This window comes from Rhagoletis pomonella, unplaced genomic scaffold, assembly GCF_013731165.1.
Source record: "Rhagoletis pomonella isolate Grant_MI unplaced genomic scaffold, Rhpom_1.0 Rhpom_scaffold_00005, whole genome shotgun sequence".
Classification (NCBI taxonomy): domain Eukaryota; kingdom Metazoa; phylum Arthropoda; class Insecta; order Diptera; family Tephritidae; genus Rhagoletis; species Rhagoletis pomonella.
Window position 1 is genome coordinate 53900251 of NW_023458559.1, and position 19650 is coordinate 53919900.

Sequence of the window (19650 nt, forward strand, 5' to 3'; positions counted from 1 at the left end):
CAAGAGATTTCAAAATATGTAATATAAAGTTAGCTTTAATTAGTGAGTGAAGTATAAAAGTAGTCTATTCAAATATGTATGTATGTACCTTAAGTATGTAATTCTGAAGAGTTGTGTATAGTACAGTTTACAGAGTGCAGAAAATACAGTGGTATACATACATACATATACATATTTATACATATATACTTTCTAATACAAAATACTCGTGTTTTGACTTTTACAAGTTAAGTGTTTTTAGTTTTATTTCTAATTTTTTGAAGACTAACTTTCATTCTTAAGTAAAACAAGGAAGCACGCATATTCTCATTGCAGCCGCTTTCTGCTTTTCCGCTGTTTTACTTTAACTTTACTTTACTACACTTTCTTTTCTAAATATACAAATACAATTTATAAATAAAAAAGTTCTAAGTAAATTTTTTTAATTGCCATTATTTTATTATGCTATATTCATTCTTCCTCGTTTGGTATGAAATTACAAAAATTTTCGCTACGATTTTTCATTTTATTTCCTCTACGTTCCTATTTCGATACTTTGCCGTTCAATTAAATTACATTCAATTTGATTTTAAATACTTTTTTTTCTACTTGCAGACTTAACTGGAATTTATAGATAAACCCCTAACTGCAGCCTCTTTCCGAATGCTGCCCACTACTCACTGTACTCACTGCATCTCTTAGGTGATGGAATGTACCTTCGCTGATAGGCAATTATGTACTACAAAGACAACCGGCTTGGGACAGCATTCCATGTCGAGTTCCTGTAAAGGTCAAGTGAAACAGTTTTTAGTATTTCGTACGATTTTTTTAATATGGAATAATTTTAATAAAACAATGTATTTATTTATTTTATAGTTAGTTTAACGAATTTGAATTATTTAATGGATAGGCTGCCACCTTTGAAAATAATAAATCCACCAAATACCAAAAAAAAGTAAGTAAACAAAATCTTTTATTATTATTGGAAGTGATCAATTCAATTTTTTTGGAAGGGAGTTGGCAACCTAGTGCGGAAGGACCCGGTTGGTTAAAAAATAATTACGGTTCAAAATTCTGTATTAAAAACTCTGTACAGCAAAGTTCTCTATGGAAAACTCGGAAAACCGTATGGAGAAAGAATTGCGAAAATTGGTTTCGAAGAATATGTATGTGCAAAATTTTCACTGTTGCGCCCTCTGGTGGAAGTTTTAAGAAAGGGATAAGTGCAGAAATGGATTCGTCATAATCCTTCTATGCCATACGCACATAGTCAGAAAAATTTCCCATACAAATTGACCCGCCCTAGTATATATAGACTATATTAAGGTAATACATTAAATCATAACTAAATGTTAGTTTCAGAAACAGTAAAAGTTTATATTTTCATTTACAGATTGGTTCAGAAATATGGCAAAAATTCATGTTTCGCTTTACAAATTAGAATATTAAAAGACCTGGCTTTTGAGTCCCATGATGAAATCTCTGAGGACTGCAATAATTTTTATAGCACTCATATTCAACAAATTTTATGAGCTTGAGGCCGTTTTTAGTGAAAACTTATTGGGGAAAAGCAACAATAATTTGAAAAAATGGTAGAAGTGATAGTTTATACCACTCTTGAGGATGCAGATACAAAAAATAATTGTTTGTAGTTCGAAAAAAATACATATTTGGAAACAAATTTCTGTAAAAATATTAAGCAAAACTTGTGCATGTTAATCAGGGGTGTTTTTCCCGATTTCAAACGTTTTTGATAATATGCTGAAATAATTGCACCAAGTTTAGTAGAAATCGATAAAGTGGTTACCGCGAGACACTCTGTAGTCATAAACAAAGTGGGCGGTGCCACGCCCAAATCTAAAGCAGTCTTACCTACTGTTAAGAGATTGCTGTAACCATTAATTTTAGCCTAATTTGAATAACTTTCAACGAATTGGGTTATTAAGTGCATCGAGTTTGATAGAAATTGATAAATCGATAAATTTTATAATAATCGATATAATTATGCTAAGCGGTTATTCCAATCATCGATTTTGAGTTAGCTTCAGTAGTTAGTGATTTATCGCAGTTTTCGTGTTTCTATAAGTTACCGTTATATGGGAGGTGGGTGTGGTTATTTCCCAATATCAAAGATTTTAAACAGATTTCTTAGCTAGACCTTAGGCAAGGCTCGTACCAAGTTTGGTAAGGATTGGCGAAGCGGCTATTGAGATACAGCAGTTCATCATAGGTGGCCGGGGTCACGCCAATTTTTCAAAAGTTTCACAAAAATATTTCTCAACAAAATTCTACTTCACATACTAATTTTCAACAATTTGGATCCAATATTTCGAAAATACCGTTATATAGGAAGTGGGCGTGGTTACGGTCCGATATCGCCCATTTTCAGTGCCAACCTACCTTGGATAAAAGGAAACCTACATACCAAATGCCGCTGTGGTGTAGTGGTAAGTAGTGCGCGCTTTTACTCATCAGCACCTGGGTTCAAGCCCTGGTCAAAGCAACATCGCAAAAAATATAGAAAAATGTTTTTTCTTAACAGCGGTCGTCCCTCGGCAGGCAATGGCAAACCTCCGAGTGTATTTCTGCCATGAAAAACAGCTTCTCATAAAAATACAATCGCCGTTCGGAGTCGGCGTAAAACTGTAGGTTCCTCCGCTTTGTGTGACACCATCAAGGCGCACGCCACAAGTCGGAGGAGAAGCTCGGCCAAACAATAACATATGTGTAAGCGCCAATCTATTATTATTATTACATACCAAATGCAACGAGTGCAATGGGGTATAGTCGCTGTGCTGGGTATGCAGTTACAGTTGCACGGCTATACTTAATCCCGACTCTTGCAGCCTCGTTCGCGCACTCTGGGCAACGTGAGCAACCCATGTGCGAGATGCGGTAACCAACCCAAATGGAGCCTTGGGTCAGGGCGGAAAGAGAGGGAGCTTCGGTGGGGCTCACTGAAGTCTGCAGCGTCTGTTCACCTGTAGGTGCGGCTGCAAGCGGGTGTATGTCTCGGAGCAAGCGGCTCGCTATATAAACGTATATTTGGTTGCAAAACCACCCCCGTTCTAGCAATGCCTCGGATGAGAAGTTATATCTGTTTAAAAACTTCACGCCAATGGGATGTTCCAAGCCTTCTTGTAAAAACTGATTTATATATACCCTACTATAAGCACCCACCATAGATATATCTGCATGCCAAATTCAATTTCATGTGACTTATGGTTCCGGAGTTATTTATAGCTGGTAAAAAATTTCACGCCAGCGGAATGTGCCACGCCCCCTTTTACAAACTCATTTATATATAGCCTACTATAAGCACCTACCATAGATACGTCTGCATACCAAATTTGAAGTTAATGTGACTTATGGCTCTGAAGTTATAGCTGAGAAAGATTTCCACTCTATGGGATGTGCCACTCCCCCTTTTAGAAACTCATTTATATATACCTTATTAGATATGTCCGTATACCAAATTTCAAGTTCATGTGACTTTTGGTTTCGAGGTTTTAGCTGACAAAAAATTCACCGCCTATGCGATGTGCCACGCCCCCTTTTACAAACTGATTTATTTATATGTACCTTACTATAAGCACCTACCATAGGTATGTCTGAATACCAACCCTGCGTAACCACTTTCAAGTTCGTGGTACTTATGGTTCCGAAGTTATAAGTGATAAAAAAGTCCACTCTCTCTTTCACAAACCCATTTATATATGTATACCTTATTATAAGCACCTACCAAAGATATGTGTGCATACCAAATTTCAAGTTCATGTGACATATGGTTCCGCAGTTATAGCTGATAAAAATTTCCCCGAATATGGGATGTGCTACGCCCCGTTTTACGAACTCATTTATGTATACCCTACTATAAGCACCTACCATAGATATATCTGCATGCCAAATTCAATTTCATGTGACTTATGGTTCCGGAGTTATTTATAGCTGGTAAAAAATTTCACGCCTGCGGAATGTGCCACGCCCCCTTTTACAAACTCATTTATATATAGCCTACTATAAGCACCTACCATAGATAGAACTTTTCTCCCAAAGTTTACACTGCTAGCAAATGTAAATAAGGATTAAAATTTAAAAACTAATTAATACAACTAAAGTAAAATCAGTGGAAAATTAACAATAAAATACCTTTTTCGCAAAATCTACAAACGACCCTTTTATTTCTCAAAAAAACCTTGCTAACAGTTATTCGTCGCCACGCTGTACATACTTCTACAAATATATAGTATATTTGTCTATATCTATCTCGATTCGTTTTGGCTGTTACAAATGACCGTTATGTGAACAAAATTATAGCTCTCATCCAGTGCTCCATGAACTTACAGATTTTTACATGAACAGTTACAGGAAAAATGTTCCCGTACTCCAAAATCCTGTAAATGACGATTTTTGCAGAGTTGTGTAGAGAATGAAGGTGCAAGACCATCGCACAGTTCCATAAGTAACGTAACTCTTCTTCTTACCGTTTTTTCTGGCAGGCTTTATTGTGTTGTTGGTTAGTGTATTGGTGTTTTTGGTTCAGTGCGTTAGTGAATTTTGAATAAATTGTAATAGAAATGGAAAGAGTTTAGAAGAAATTGTAATATTTAGAAATTAAAGAAATTTTAAAAGATAAGAGCAAATGCCAAAAAACAGGTGATCTCAGCTGTAGGCATTTTTTTGGCAATCAGCTGATAGTGTTCATACTTAGGAAACTGTACGATGTGCAAGTTTTTACCCGAACCTTTTCTTTCGGTAAAATCATGCAAAGAGCCAAGTGATCAGCTGTTACACCAAACTTTGGTAAAGTAAACAAAAATTGTACTTTGTCAAGATGATAGCGAAAGATATTTTAGTATAACCGTAAATATTACTATTTCGTATTCGATTTAATGTTCCCGTACTTTTCGGTTGTTACTCGATTTTGCTGTTTGACATTTTTATAGAAAAAGTCATAGGAAAAGTAATGGAATAAAGAAAAAAAGACTAGAGACTTAAAGCTCAGTTAGTCTAGACTTAACTTCATTTAACTTACCGTAAGAAATCATCAATGATTACTCAACACGTCAACTTAAGCCAAGAGCGGAAATATTTGGTTTTTGTATTTTCTTTTTCAGCTGTTTAACAGTTCACCGCCTAAAATACCACATAAAAAAATTCATGCAAACAAAAATGTTTGCGTTCATTTATTTTTAAGAAATACAAAAACGATAGTCTGGCAAGCCTGATTCTCTCACAGCTCTTAATTTCCGTAACGCCGTAACTTAAGAACCTAAAATCTACAGGTTCTTAAGTTTCTTACGGTATGTTAAGTTTTAACTATAGCAGGTTGGCCAAAATATTAAGTTAAGTTAAGTTACTGAAATTAAGTCTAGGCTAACTGAGCTTTTAGGTGCTATACATATGTTTTTCAAAAAGCATTGCTATAAATTTTATTATATATTAATTTAATTTGTCCGAAATTGCGAATTTCGACACTCAATTCCAGTTTGAAATTGTAGCTGTTTGCACGACCATCTGAATTTCAATCTAAATTTCGGCGACAGTTTGTTTATTTGCTTGTTGTTGTTTTGTTAATTTTGTTTTGCTCGGTTTGTTTGTTTTGTTTTTATTTGCTTGTTATTGACGTTTGTTTTTCTTCGTTTCACTCACAGTAAGCAATTTTCGGAGTTGAAATTTAGATTCATATGCAATTTCAGGTGACAGTTTTTTGATGGCCGAATTGAGAATCGTATTGCAATTTGAACTGAAATTGAGAATAGTACCGAAATTGCGCAATTTGAGCGTTTCCACGCTTTTTTTCAGTATTATAAAAATACGGAATTTCGGCCCAAAATAACTTTGAATGCAGAATATTCCTTTCCATAATTTTATTATAGTACATCATTATGTTCTCACAGAATTTTAACCCGAAATAATTTTAATTGCAAATTGCCGCTGAACTTTTTGTTTTACTAAAACGAAAAGCAACTCTACACTAAATACGCAAGTAATAAAGCAGGTTAGATAATATTTAGGGGATTCCCTTAAACTTGGAAAGTCTTAAACTGTGTAGAACTCGTAAGTTTTCGAGGCTTTTATGATAACGCTTCTTTTGCAAAAATTTGTAAATAGGTGCGTAAAGTGGCTGTTCGACAGATCAACCAGGATTTTGTGAAACAATTTTTGTTTCGTAGTAGTTTCCATAACAGTCCGCCATCTTGCCCCTATCACTCTTGGCTAAAATACAATTCGAAATGCAGCAAATTAGCAGAAAACCCAAGCTAGTACATCTAGTAGATAAAATTCATTCTTTTTATTCACATATTATTTTTGTTCATTTGTTTTCAATATTATATCATACATTTTAGTATAAAATTGTCTGCCCTTTGGCAACACAGAAGTTTACGAGGTCGTTTGCGCATCAAATTTGCCTCGTAATTTTACGAGGGGCTCATAAATAAAGTTCCATACAAATGTTGACAGGTATTTTACGAGGCTGGTAAATTTACGAGCTTTGCGAGGTTTACGAGGCTTTTATGAGTTTAAAGGCAAGACCCCTATTATCGTATTTGTAGGTTAGGGTTCGCCGATCTAAAGTTTAATTAGTGGTGGCATACCATAACGCTATAGCCATATCCATTGCCATAACTGTAATCACATTACCTATCATCGATTATAGGCATCATAACCATAAACAGCTGGTCTTACGTAGTCAACAATGTCGGTATTGCCAGACACGAAAGAACTTCTGTCTTTGTCACTAATTATCACTAAATTAATTCTGCAATTTTTTAGATTAAAAATGAATAGTTCATAAATAAATTTTTGGATTCAAAATATAAAAAAGCATATAAATTATGTAGCTGAAAGATAAATTAATTGTCTTTGTTTTGGCATCATTAGTTTTTAAATCGGTTATATAATTCATAAGGTATTAATATTCATTTAACAGTTTTTATGTTCTTTATATTTTTGCGCCAAATAATTTTGGTTCAGTTGTAATCAGCGTGAGAAGTTCGATCGAGCCACATTTTTCGTATAGCTCAATGGTTCATATTCTAGACACATGCCAAGTGAACAATATTTTTTTTTTAATATATATTTTTTGAATGTCTGGCAACACGTTCTTACTCGCACTTCAGATATCAGCTGATTATGGCTACGGCGGGAAACCAAAATTCAATTGGTGTTTATGGCTATGGCGTTATGGTGTGGCATCGAATACACTGTTGGCCATACGGTTGGTTCGAACAGCTGTTTTATATAAATATGGTTATGTCACCACTCATTTAACCTTAAACCAGATTGTAGCGCCAAAACAAGAGCCTTTGTGCGAATAAACCCGGAGTTATTCCAATGCGCAGAACCGGCTATCGGCGTTCGGCACCGTTTATCATTTCAACTACTGCAGGACGTTGAGTCATTCTCCCTCCCACAGTAAATAAAACGGTGGACAGCGAATTATCTGCGATATCGATTTTCATATATATATTTTTCGAGATCAAACTTCGAAGGTTGTAAGAATTAAAGAATTCCCAGCACCTTTAAACTTCAGCACATCTCTCCGAGCATTCTAACTTCTTCACTGCACGAAACCTCCTCTCTTCCTCTGCAAATTCCGGCCTTTTAACCACCTGAATGGAAGAGGCTAAGCTGTAATTTGACATAAGATAATATACCAAAAACGACAGTTTATATTCAAAACATTGTGGGAGCTCTAATCGCTCGCCGCAAGCATTTTGGAGCAAAGGCTAAGATACGTTGTTGGCAACCAGTAGGCAATTATTCGGCAACTTTGTTCACAGGGGTCTAGTAGGATGGAATGGACGGAGTTAAAGACTTGTTAGAACACCGCTATTCATGCCTGCTGCTATTACAAACTCCTGAGAGATGCTTGGAAATATCTCAGTTGGAGTGGCTGAATCCCCCTATATACATATATATTGCATTGGCGTTCAATTTTATATCTACTTTAAGTTAACTTAAGTTTCGACCTTCATCTGATATCGCTAACTTTTACACCTTCGAAAGAAAAAGTTGCGTAAAAATCTTTAAACGGTGTCAACACTGTTACGACATTGACAAATAAATGGCTTATCGAATTAAACCAGAAACACGAAAAGCTAAATAAATACAAGAAAATGAATGCAAATTCAAGAAATAACGCCAATATATGCGTACATACATAGATACGACATACGACAGATTCAGCAGCAATAAATGAAGGCCGAGAAAAGTAAACTGTCAGTGGGGAGTAGGGATGGAAAATCGAAATTTTAAATTGTACCTAATTTGACAATAGAAATGTACCTTTTTTGATGGAAAATGTACCTAAAAAGTAGCTCACTATTTTGTTAACTCTTTTTATTATTTTCAGAAAATTGGTAACAATTTAATAAATTTATACATTATTTGCATTAATAAAAGAGTGATTAATATATCAGTACAGTTGAATTAATATTCATAACAATTCAAGATGGATACATATGTATATGTATGTACATTAAAAGTCGGAATTTTAATGCTCTCACCCTCTACCGAAAAGTAATTTTTATATGGAAATCAAAAAATATTTAGAGGTCGCTCAAATCACTCAAAGTTTTCCAGTTATTTTATATGGCGAAAAATCAAGTTTTCGTAGAAATGGTATAGAATTCTAGAGAATTAATATTTCTCGATCGGAAAACTTTATTTTTCTTTTGGAGATTTGCATTAATATTACCCAATTATTCCCTTAACCTTTTTCTATTATTAACTATTTCTTATAGGACCCCTAAATCCCCCAAAAAATAAAAATGGTAAAATAAACAGTTGGGTATTATTATTGGCCATCTCCTAAAGAGAAGCAAAGTTTTCCGATTGAAAAAATATTGATTTTCAAGAATTCTATACCATTTCTACGAAAACTTGAGTTTAAAAAAGAAAAACGGTAAACTCATAGGACCGATCGTTATGTTATGTTTATATATGATCTGTTTTGTTCAATTGTAAAAGACAAGCCACTGGCTCTTACAAACGTGTAAACTATGTTACATCTCGATGTACATATATAAATAAAAGAGGAAAAATTGTATGTTCAATGCAAATATTTTTGCATTAGAGGAATTGTATGTTCAATGTAATCGTTTCGTCTTTGTATCTGTATTGTGTATCTATCTTTTTGTTAAAAGCACCCGAGCATCTCCACCCAAACATGTCACAGCGAAAAGCACCAAAGGAAGGGCCCCTGCAAAAGCGGGAGACCTAAAGAATCAACGGATTTCCTAAAGTCCCTTGAATAACCTGGCATATACATTACAGTATTAATGCCAACAGTTTTGGACTATAGGGTTCATAAAGCCACAAAAAAATATATATTTTTTAATAAAAACAAAACATTTAAAAACATTAATTCATTTTTTTTTTATTTATCCCTGCAGCAGGTTTTCTGAACTGATCGGTCAAATGGAATATATACATTGAGTTGCTTTCTAACTCTATTAGAAGTGGTCCTAGGCAGGGGCGGCGGAAGACGTGAGTATGGTGTCTAATTACCCACCTGAAAATGTGTTAGAAGAAAAGTCAATCCAATTGAAATCCTGTATTAACCCTACCTGAAGAGTATTTTCGGAAGATATTTTAAAAATTTTTGACCAAGTTTTATAAAACTTTAGAAAATTTCATTCTTGGTGAGACAGTAGCTTTGGAGAAAATCGTTACGTTTTATAATGGTCATTTTGACGGATGCAGACTCAATAGCGATAAAGATATGGCTCTGTGCATAATTATCCAGGATCTGTGAAAGATATTGTGCGTGAAAACGAATTGTGTGTGGGACTTTTTCCTGAATATGTACGCTTGATTAGATTACTTGTTACAATCACGGTTGCCACTTACCCATCTTTTTGTGTACCAAAACGTGTACCAAAATGCAAAAAATTTACCAAAAAAAGTTTAAGCTATACTTTCCGAGTATTGTGTGAATTTATTTATGATTTTCCGTAATCCCTTGTCAAAATTGGTTTGGTCTGTTTAAAGTTGCCTGGAATCTAGAGCCAATGTTTCCTTCATTGTAGCCTACGACGACGGTGAGTAGCTTATATGTAAAACCCCGGACCTTTTAGGATCTCAAGTCTAACGCCTCCTTATTCTGATATTATAGCTCTGGATTCACCATGCTGTTATTACATTAGAAATACATTCTTGTCATGCCTTTGGATTTTTCTTGAATGCCAAGGAACCCGTAGTGGGCTATCTGCTTATACAGCAATGCCTTTTCAATTACCTGAGTTAGACAATGTCTTGCCGTAATAGCACAAAGGCTTGACCTTTAAATAGGTATATGATGTAAGTAACAATTTTCTCATTTTGCCAGATTAAAAAAATTTACCAATTCTGAAAGTTATGTACCTGTGTACCAAACTGAAAAAAATTTACCAAAAATGGTACATTTCGGCCAAAACGGTAACCGTGGTTACAATTCCGGGGTCGCCGAGCTCTAACGAGAGGAGCTTTTCTTTCTTATTTGCGCTCGCCAATGCACCAAAAACGGCTCAAGCATGTAGCAATATTGCATTCTTATCCAGAAGCAGTTGATAAATTAGATCATCAAATTCTCATGAACGACTTCATTTCTCGAAATTGAAAACGAATGGCCGCAAAAATATTTTTTTTTCGAAATTTGATTAAATGATAATTCCCATGAAATATATTGTATGTATATTAGACTGCATCACTGCCCATACAAAATAAAATCGGTACTGTGTTTCCACCAAAATATTTCGGAAAAAAATATTAAGATTTACGTGAGCTGGACCGATTTGAAAATACCTCCAAAAATTAAGTTTTTTAGGGATAAAAATGGTTTCTTAAAGATTTTTTTTTTGAAAAAATCTTCTCAAATGAGAAAATGGTTTAAGCTTAAAAAATTTGCATAAAAATATTTTTCAAAATTAAAGAAAAGTTTGAACGGAATCGTAATAATGACATTTTTGATGCTGTTTTTCAAATTTTTTCAAAGATTGGTTTAAGAAAAACTTGAATAACTGAACCTAAACTCTTCTGATTTAGACTTGTGAGGTGTCATTGGAAAGGTATTTTCTCACCCTTTTTATTTCTTTGCTAATAAACTCGTTCGAAGGTTGCAGGAGGAAGGTAGGATGAACGAACTTCATTCAAATTTGAATTAAGATGTGTTGGTATTTGAAAAAAATAAATAAATCGGACACGAATGATTTTCTTTTGACAGAAAGTTATTCAAGTTTTACGTAAATCAATCTTTGGAAAAAGTACGAAAACAGCATCAAAAATCTCATTATTATGATTCCGTTGAAAAGACTTTTAAATGTTTTTTATGCAGATTTTTTATTATTATTAATTTTTTTTGCAGAATCCTAGGTATTAGTCCCTAAAGGAATAATTAATTGGGCACTTGAAGAGCAGATGCTCGAGGTTTTCTATTTGGCCTTGATTGCACTGCATACATAAATCATTTGGGTCTATTTTGTAAACCAGGCCTTTCATACAAAACGTAATGTGCCACTTCGTGGACAAGCCATCTTGAACTTATATTTTACTACAAATTTGACTTACTTTTCCATCGTAGCAAGTATATTCAGATTACAGATATTTCCGCTTGTAATTATTATTTGCTTCTTCCGTACTTCCAACTCTTTCACAATTTCTATTCACACACATGCAGTGTAGCCACTTCACTAGAAAGCCCTACAAACGTGAGGAGTTTTTCACTGTTCACAAAGAATTTAATGAAGGAACTTGGCCACTTTGCTAAGATTTCTTGTTGCCACAATGACATGTTCACAATGTTCCTTGTTTACAAAAATTTTTCAATTTTTTTTTTTGCGAGCAACATAGTCTCGTAATTGTACCTAAATTGAGCTCAGTGTACCGAATGTACCTTTTGGTTAGTAACAGTCGGAAAAAGGTACAATTGTACCTACTTTTCCATCCCTGGTGGGGAGTACTTTAATTACAGCTGACAGCAGCGCGCCTCAACGTGTAACAGCAGCAACACCTGCCACCTCCTTCACTTAGCTGGAGGGTAGCCAACCGTACTATAATATATAGTATTGTACTATTTTTTGGGTCTGCGTACTATATACTGTTGGGAAAAAATATATGTAGTATGCAAAAATACTATATTTCTTCAATTATAAATATAAATATATTTCAGTCATTTGTAAGAAACAAATGTTTTAAAATGGATGACATTTACACTGAAATATCAAACTAAAATAAATATACTTTAAAACAAAGGGCCCACAGATAAAAAATGCCATCATTTTTAAAAATACTTAGAAAGATTTACCAAATTTACTTAAAATGATTTCACTTATGCTCTCCATTCCTGCAACTTCGGCATTCACAGAAAGAGTTTTTTCTATTAAGATTTTGAAATGGTGAGATGAGAGAAATAAAGCGAATATCTCACTAATAAAGAATGAACTTTTGTTTATATTAATTTAATTATTGATAGCGATAACGCATATGATATTTTCAAAGAAATATATTTTTTTATAGAGAAAATGCATAAGAAAGAAAAAATATGTTCACTTAAAAAGCATTTTTACTTTTTCTTAAAAAAAAATACTATATATATTTGAAGCGTACTATATTTTTTCAGATTTTTGTGAAAAAGTACTATAAATTTCTTAGAAAATGTTGGCAACCCTACTTAGCAGCTACTGAAAGCAGCGGCAGAAACAGCTCTCCAAAGGTAAATAAATGCAGACGAAGTAAATGCTAGCTTAAAATTAATTGCTACGTTAGCAAAGGCAGCGTAGCGGTGAGAGCCTGTCGAGGAGGCGCGGAAGGGGAAATAAGCCACTGTGGGTCGTAGAGACGCTGCCGCTGCTTTACTGGGTAGAATACGTAGTCGTTGGCGCATTGAAGAAAAGAAGCCATTCATTGATTATGACATTGACGAGCACAAAGTTGGCCACTAGTGCGAGTTAAGGGGACAGGCGCAGCCAGCAGGTCAGCATGTCATATAAGGCAGGCTGTCAATAGGGCGAATATGTGCCAAAACAACAACGTTCACACGCAGCCTACAACAACATCCTAGCAAGCAACGCCACAGTGACTGAATTGAGATGGACACGTTGTTGTAGTTGGTGATAACAACTAACAGCGCTGCTTACAGTTGCCTGACATCTGGGGCCGCTGGGCGCGCGCGTTGTGTGAAATTTTAATTGAAAATTTAATGCGTTTCACTTTGTTGAGCAATGAATGGCACACGGCGCGTGATGAGAAAAGGAAGTGCTGTTGAGTTGAAGAGCAGAAATGGGAAGGAAGCGCTGCCATGAGCGGCAGCTCGAAATGCAAAATTAACTCAAAGGAAATCAAGTATAAATGAAATGAAAATTAATTAAATTTAATTAACTTCAAATTCCTGGAGCTAAGCGAAGAAGAATCAAGCCTTGAGGAAAAACGGAAACAAGCGAAAGATGTGAAGGAAAATTGGAAATTTAAAGTAATAATACAGTACATAACAACTTTAAACCTTTATGTAGAAAGAAATATTTTTTTATCGTACGCGAGATTTGTTTTACTATCTGCTTGCTGTAAGAAACTATTTTAAAATAATCAAGTAATACTCACAATTTCTCCATCATCGCCAAAATCCAAATACAGCATTCGTATGCCATCGTCCGCTGAGCCCTTTAATTTGTCGAACGGAAATTGCCATAGCTGAGTTTTTGTCTGATTAGGCGGCACAACCACACCCGCTGCCGCTACAGCCGCCGCCGCCGCCACCGCATAGCCACTGCAGTCGTAAAGACAGAACCCGCGATTCAAATGCACAACCAATTGACACTGTCTGCCCTGGTAGAGGCAGCGAAACGAGAACTCTCGCTGATAGTTGACGGCATTGTGGGAACCCTGTACGAGGGCGCGTGCCCACGCGGCCATGTCGCGATGCGTTTCCGAGCGCAGCCAGTAGACCAGTACGCCACGGGTGGTGCCACAACGCACACAGAAAACAGTCGTTTGTTGACCCTGAAAAAGAGGATATTCGAATGGAGAGACAATTAGATAGAGATAAAAGATTAGCTAAACTTTAACAGAAAATAGCACTGAATGAAACGGCCAAGATTTTTTTTTAGTGATTCATTGATGTCTAGCCGCTTTGACATCAAATTCGCAAGTTTGGCTTGCTGTGACAAAGAGCACTGCTTGGAGGCATTTGAAAGCTGCAGAACCGCAGTAATGACTATCCAGTTAAGAAGGCTTAATCTCTTAAGGGTCAAGTTAGGTCGGATATACAAAAATATTTGTCAGTAACTCCACTCTCAGATGAAGCCAGAAAAGCTCTTGGGAGTATTAGAAAAAAATTTATTTAGCTCGTTACCGCGCACGCAGATCAGGTACTTTCACTCTACAGACTGCGAACGACGAGGCGAAAACCTCAACCAGCCATCAGTCGCTAATCTTAAGGTGGAACTTTCCACCATGTTTTTCAGGAATTCTGACATACAAGCCGAAAACCGTAAAAGCACTGAACATCTAAAAATCCTCGTGTCAAGTTCTACTTTTAGTCGTTCGTTTCATCCAGTTGAGAATTCTCACGATTTGTTTTCCTAGTGTGACTCCCTTCTCTCGGAACAAAAAAAAAAAACGCTAAAGCATTCTTCTTGCATTTATTTAAAAAAATAAATCAAATATATATTTGAACAATTTTAGTCTTAAAACGTTTATTTAGGCGAACAAGTACCGAAATTACTAATACTATGAAGATTAGTCTCACAGTGATCAGTTCTTTAATAACATACCAATACGGAGATATATACCCGTGAAAGGCTTGTTCTTGGAACGAAACAACAAAAAGTTCGCTTATCGTATACTTGAGTCCAAATTTCCATACATACGAATTATATACATAAATATGAATGTAGATAAGTGATGCTCAAAACAGCGTCTGCGGGCAAAATTCTTTAAAGCTCTCACCCAAATTTATATGGACGCACACAGAGTAAAAGCTGTCTCTGATCATCATGAAACGATCGGTAAGTAATTCTCTGCCATAGCGTGAGTGGTTTGAAAGGGCTCGTGAAGAAATGCCCTTAGCTCGGTAAATTCGCCAAATCGTAAGGTGGCAAAATTATGTGAGTCAACTCGATTTTTTATCCGTAAAAAATTTTGGTTGTTCTGTGATCCCTCTATTCATACTTGAAGGGATCAAGAGTTTATTTACTAATTATGATTAAAAAATTAAGGGATCTTCTGTGAGCACTTCTCTTTAATCCTTTGAAGCGATAGGCCTTCGTGTTCGACTCGTTAACCCTTTTAATTTTATATATGCAGAATGATCAGAGTTACAGACTTTCTTTCTTTGAAAGAAAAAAATGTTTCACAAACCAAAAAGCCCGATTCTTTGGAAACACAGATTTTTATCTGCCTATGAGTGCTAGGGTTAATAATGCTTCTGAGCTGCCATCCGAGTCGGTTGCATATACATTCATTTGTAATTATGGAAAAATATATTTTAAGGATTTTATTTATGTATGTATGTATATATGTATATTGGGCAGCATCACTCTACATAAAAAAAATGGTACAGATTTCCAACCGGAATTATAAAGAGTATTATATTTTAAAACTTCCGATTGACGTTAGCTGCAGTGATTTGAAAATACGTCCAAAAGTCACACTATGTACATATTTTGTTTCCATTGAAACAACTCTTAAACATTTTTATACAGACCTTTCAAGCTTAAACTCCTCTATCATACGAGGTAATTTTTTGGAAAACATACACATATTTATAAACTGATTTTAGATAAAAAAAATCGATTTTCTGAGTTATTTTCAAATCGTTCCAGCTCACGTAAATCTCAATATGTATTATATATGATGTAATAAATTTTATAATTCCGTTGAAAAACCCACAACCTTTTTTGTTGAGACACCCTAATGTATATATGAACATACACTATCCATGTATACCTTTGTACTTATGTATGTACGGCTATCGGAGGGTATTGTTTAAAATTATCAAAAATACCGAACCCCATTTAATTAACGAAAACAATAGCGAGCATTTCCTTCCTGCCAGTCGCCTTTTGTATCCGTTTCGCTGTATTTATACGTAGCATATGCCTCTCGCTTGAATTTATCGCTCTTGAGAGATCTGTACTTAGACACAGACCAACCGTAGGCAACCCGTTTGGTGGACGCGAATAAAAAAAAAAACGAAACTAAAACAACAAAGTGAGGGAATAAATTGCAACACTTACATTCAAAGATGAATTATTGCCAGCGCCAGCCAGTCTTGTCGTTGCCAAAGCAAAGCTCTCCAACGGACGTCCCCAGGCCTCCACCGACCATGGAGCGGACTCGTAAATCCTGCAAAAAGAGAAGAAAGGAAACCGATAAGTAAAAAGCAATTAAAAAACAACAGGAAAAAAGAGTTGAAAAAAACTATGTACAGAGTGTTAGCTCGAAAGCAATGTTAAATTTCTGGCCTCTCTAGCGCAGGGAAGAAAGGGCAGCAAGAAGTAAGGAAAGACGATGGCTAAAACAAACGAAACAAGAGGAGTTACAAGCGTATATACAGCGGACAGCGATATAGTTTGATATACATAGTATATATTTGTATGGTTGAAGGAGTAGCGTACGTCTCGCACGCTAATGGGCTGCTGGCGTGAAAATTTGGTAGCAATTTCAAAAATCTGCGCAAAATTTGTAGCAAAAATAGTTTTAATACAAGATAAATGTGCGCCGACACAAAAGAATTGCAACAAGAAAACCAAAACAAAAGCAGAAACTAAGGCCATATATAAAAACAACTACAACTACAACACTTGCAAGGAAGTGCAAAACCACAATACATTCCGGAGGATGTACAGGATGCACAAAGCCAAACAGCGCAAATACGCCCAAAACAATATTTATGAATGTGTGGATATGTTGGTTTGTGCTTATGTGTGTGTGCTCATGTACTATCTGTGCTTGCAGGCACACAAATACAGATTAAAGCCAACACCAATACGCTGATAAAGTTGTTGATGTACAAAAAAAAATATTTATTCAAAGTTTGCTGTGCCATTGCAACCAGTGCTGCTTGAAACGGGCAGTGTGCAGTGAAGTATCTAATGTTCGTAGCGTTCGGCGTTATTTGGTAAGAACAAAAAAGTAGAAGAGTTCGGACGAAAAAAAGACAGCAGCAGCCCAGCAGTGTAGCTAATTGGCTATTTATTGAGGCTAATAGGGCGATTTTGGCAACTGTCTTTCAACTCACCAAAAGTTTTTCGTGAGACAATTGTCAATTCTGGCAACTATCTTCAACGCTCTTTACTGTCTTTCGAAAGACTAATTGAAAAATCTGCTAATGATGAGGTCTTAAGCGTTATGCTGTTCTCCTCATAGCAATACGTTTTTGTAAAGTCAAATTAATTAAAAAAACACAAATGTTTTCCTTTTAAAAAAATAAAAATTAGGAAATAAAAATTAAATTATAAAAAGAAAAAATTTATCAAAAAAGAAGGAAATAGTACTTAAAAATTAAATTAGATACTTCTGAAAAGTAAATTAAATTAATAAAAATTTATATTTTTAAACAATGAAATCTTAAACTTAAAAAATACCAAAAACCTAAAAAAATGTATTTCAAAAAGAACGAATTAAATTTAAAAAAAAATATTCTTTTTAAAACAATTGAAACCAAACCATTAACGAAAATTCAAACAAGAAAAAAATACATAAAATAGGTTTCTAAAAATTCAATTAAATCAAAAAAAAAATATATTTCCTTTTTAAAACTAGATGAAAAAAATGAAAAAAAAATCTGCTTCACCATGACTAGAACTCGGATATCTCGATTGGCACACCAGTGCTTTGCCTACTCGTCCATTGCGACTGTTGGAGTGACGCGAGCTAAATAATATACAAGTTCTTTCTCTCCAAATAGCTCTTCTACGCGAGTGGTGAATGAGAGAGCTTTTTTTCCAAGACGATCTGGACTTACCAAAGTTTTCGAACATCTTGCCATATGTCTTTCTGTTTTTTTTATGCACGAGAATGGTGCGTGTTTCGGCTAATTTTTACCAGATTCTCACTCATCTATCCGCTGTTTCTTCACCTAAGTTTTTCTACACAAGCTACAGCAGTTATAAGCTTATTAAACAATGAAAAAATGTGTTGCTATAAAATGCTTCCAACCTCTTTTTGAACCATCTGCGAAAACAAAAAGTGGGACTGTTCCGGTATGACCTCGGTCTCTTATATGGGATCCCGTTTATTCGAGCATGCTTTAGAAAGACACGATACCAGTACGAGTGCAACTTGACTATATTAAAAAATTTCGTCAGATGAGACCCCAACTGCCATCCTTTGGTCTGCTAGGCGATTGCTCCGCCTTCTAAGCGTCAATTTCATCCGTAAGTGGTGAGTCGAGGACTATCGTGTACAATCTCTAGTTGTAAAAGGAGTGCACTAGGTGAGCGTCATTAACGTCCAATCATATGCCGTGGAGACTAATCCGGGTATAGTCACTTTAGAGACTAGTTGCACAACTTTTACAGGGTATTAAGGAGTAAGTGTTTTTATATTTGTGTTTCACGAACGAGAATAAAAAAAAACAGCGAAGTGCCGAAGGAGGCGCTTAAAACTAAAACTAAAACTACACCAAAAAATGCCTGCGACTAAAACCCAGCAGCAATGGTTGTAACAACAACTACAATAGCAACAAATGTAAAATATTGGAGCACTAAAAAAACAGCAACAACAATAAACATATTTTTTGTCTGCCGCCGGGTTGAGAGGTTGCACCAAAGTGTGAATTATTGCTCGGGCGTAAAGTGCGCGTAACGTTTCTTCAGCTATGTGTGCTGCGAACTATGTACACACTTTAAAATGGCCGCAATGCACTGGACGGTTATGGTGATGGAGACTAGAGATATGTTCCAAATGTGGTGGGAATAAAGGGCTAAAGGCCTCTTAAAAAAAAAACGAAAAAAGTATTGCTAATTCGGAAAACCTCAAAAAGATTAATCCGCCACCACCTACTACATCTCTCTAAGAGCTCTTAGAGATACTGACCTGGAATTAATAGTAACGGTGGTAAAAATCGGTTTATATTATTTATCAGTCCTTCAAACTGAACCCCGTGAAATATATAAGTAATTAAGAATTTTGATTTGATTTAGAGATTAAAGAGCCAGTTGTATGCTTATGATTTTAGTGTGATTTCAAAAAGAAATTTTTCGGTCTGCCTACAAGCGGGTCAATTGCTTTGACGTCATTTGTTCCTAGAACAGCCCTCCGTTTCGATGGCACAACGCCCATCTCCCATCACTCCGCCGGTACGCCGCCACTGGCTTCTGCTTTTATTTGTTCAGCTTAGTTGTTCTATATACGCTTTTATTTCTTTTGCAGTTTGTTGTTTGTTTGAAAAGTTTGTGGCTTTTCGCTATTCGCTTTATTTATTTATTCGCAAGTCTGGTTGTTTGTTTTCTTTTTAATTCAATTTGTTTCGTTTGTTCTTCACTTTGATTTATTTATGTAATTGTATTGTGAATTTGTTTCAATTGTTATTTGTTTTGTTTTTTTTTTCGCAATTCGCTGCACTTGTGTGTTCAGCGTAGAAATGCAATACTCGAAATTACGAACTGGTAGTTTTAGTCGGCAAAAAAAAAAAACACGAATAAAATTGGACAATTTATGCAGCGGCGAGGATATTCATTTGAATAT

At 35.3% G+C, this 19650-nt stretch overlaps 1 protein-coding gene across 1 annotated transcript; it reads right to left on the reverse strand.

Annotated features, from left to right (window-relative positions):
* Positions 1–412: 412 nt before the first annotated feature.
* On the reverse strand, positions 413–16307 carry LOC118740161 (beta-2-syntrophin-like; the record flags this gene model as incomplete). Its single annotated transcript, XM_036471657.1, has 3 exons — positions 413–761; positions 13561–13959; positions 16197–16307. Coding segments are annotated over 3 exons (594 nt in total), but the record flags the coding sequence as incomplete, so codon positions are not given.
* Between the last annotated feature and the right edge of the window lie 3343 nt (positions 16308–19650).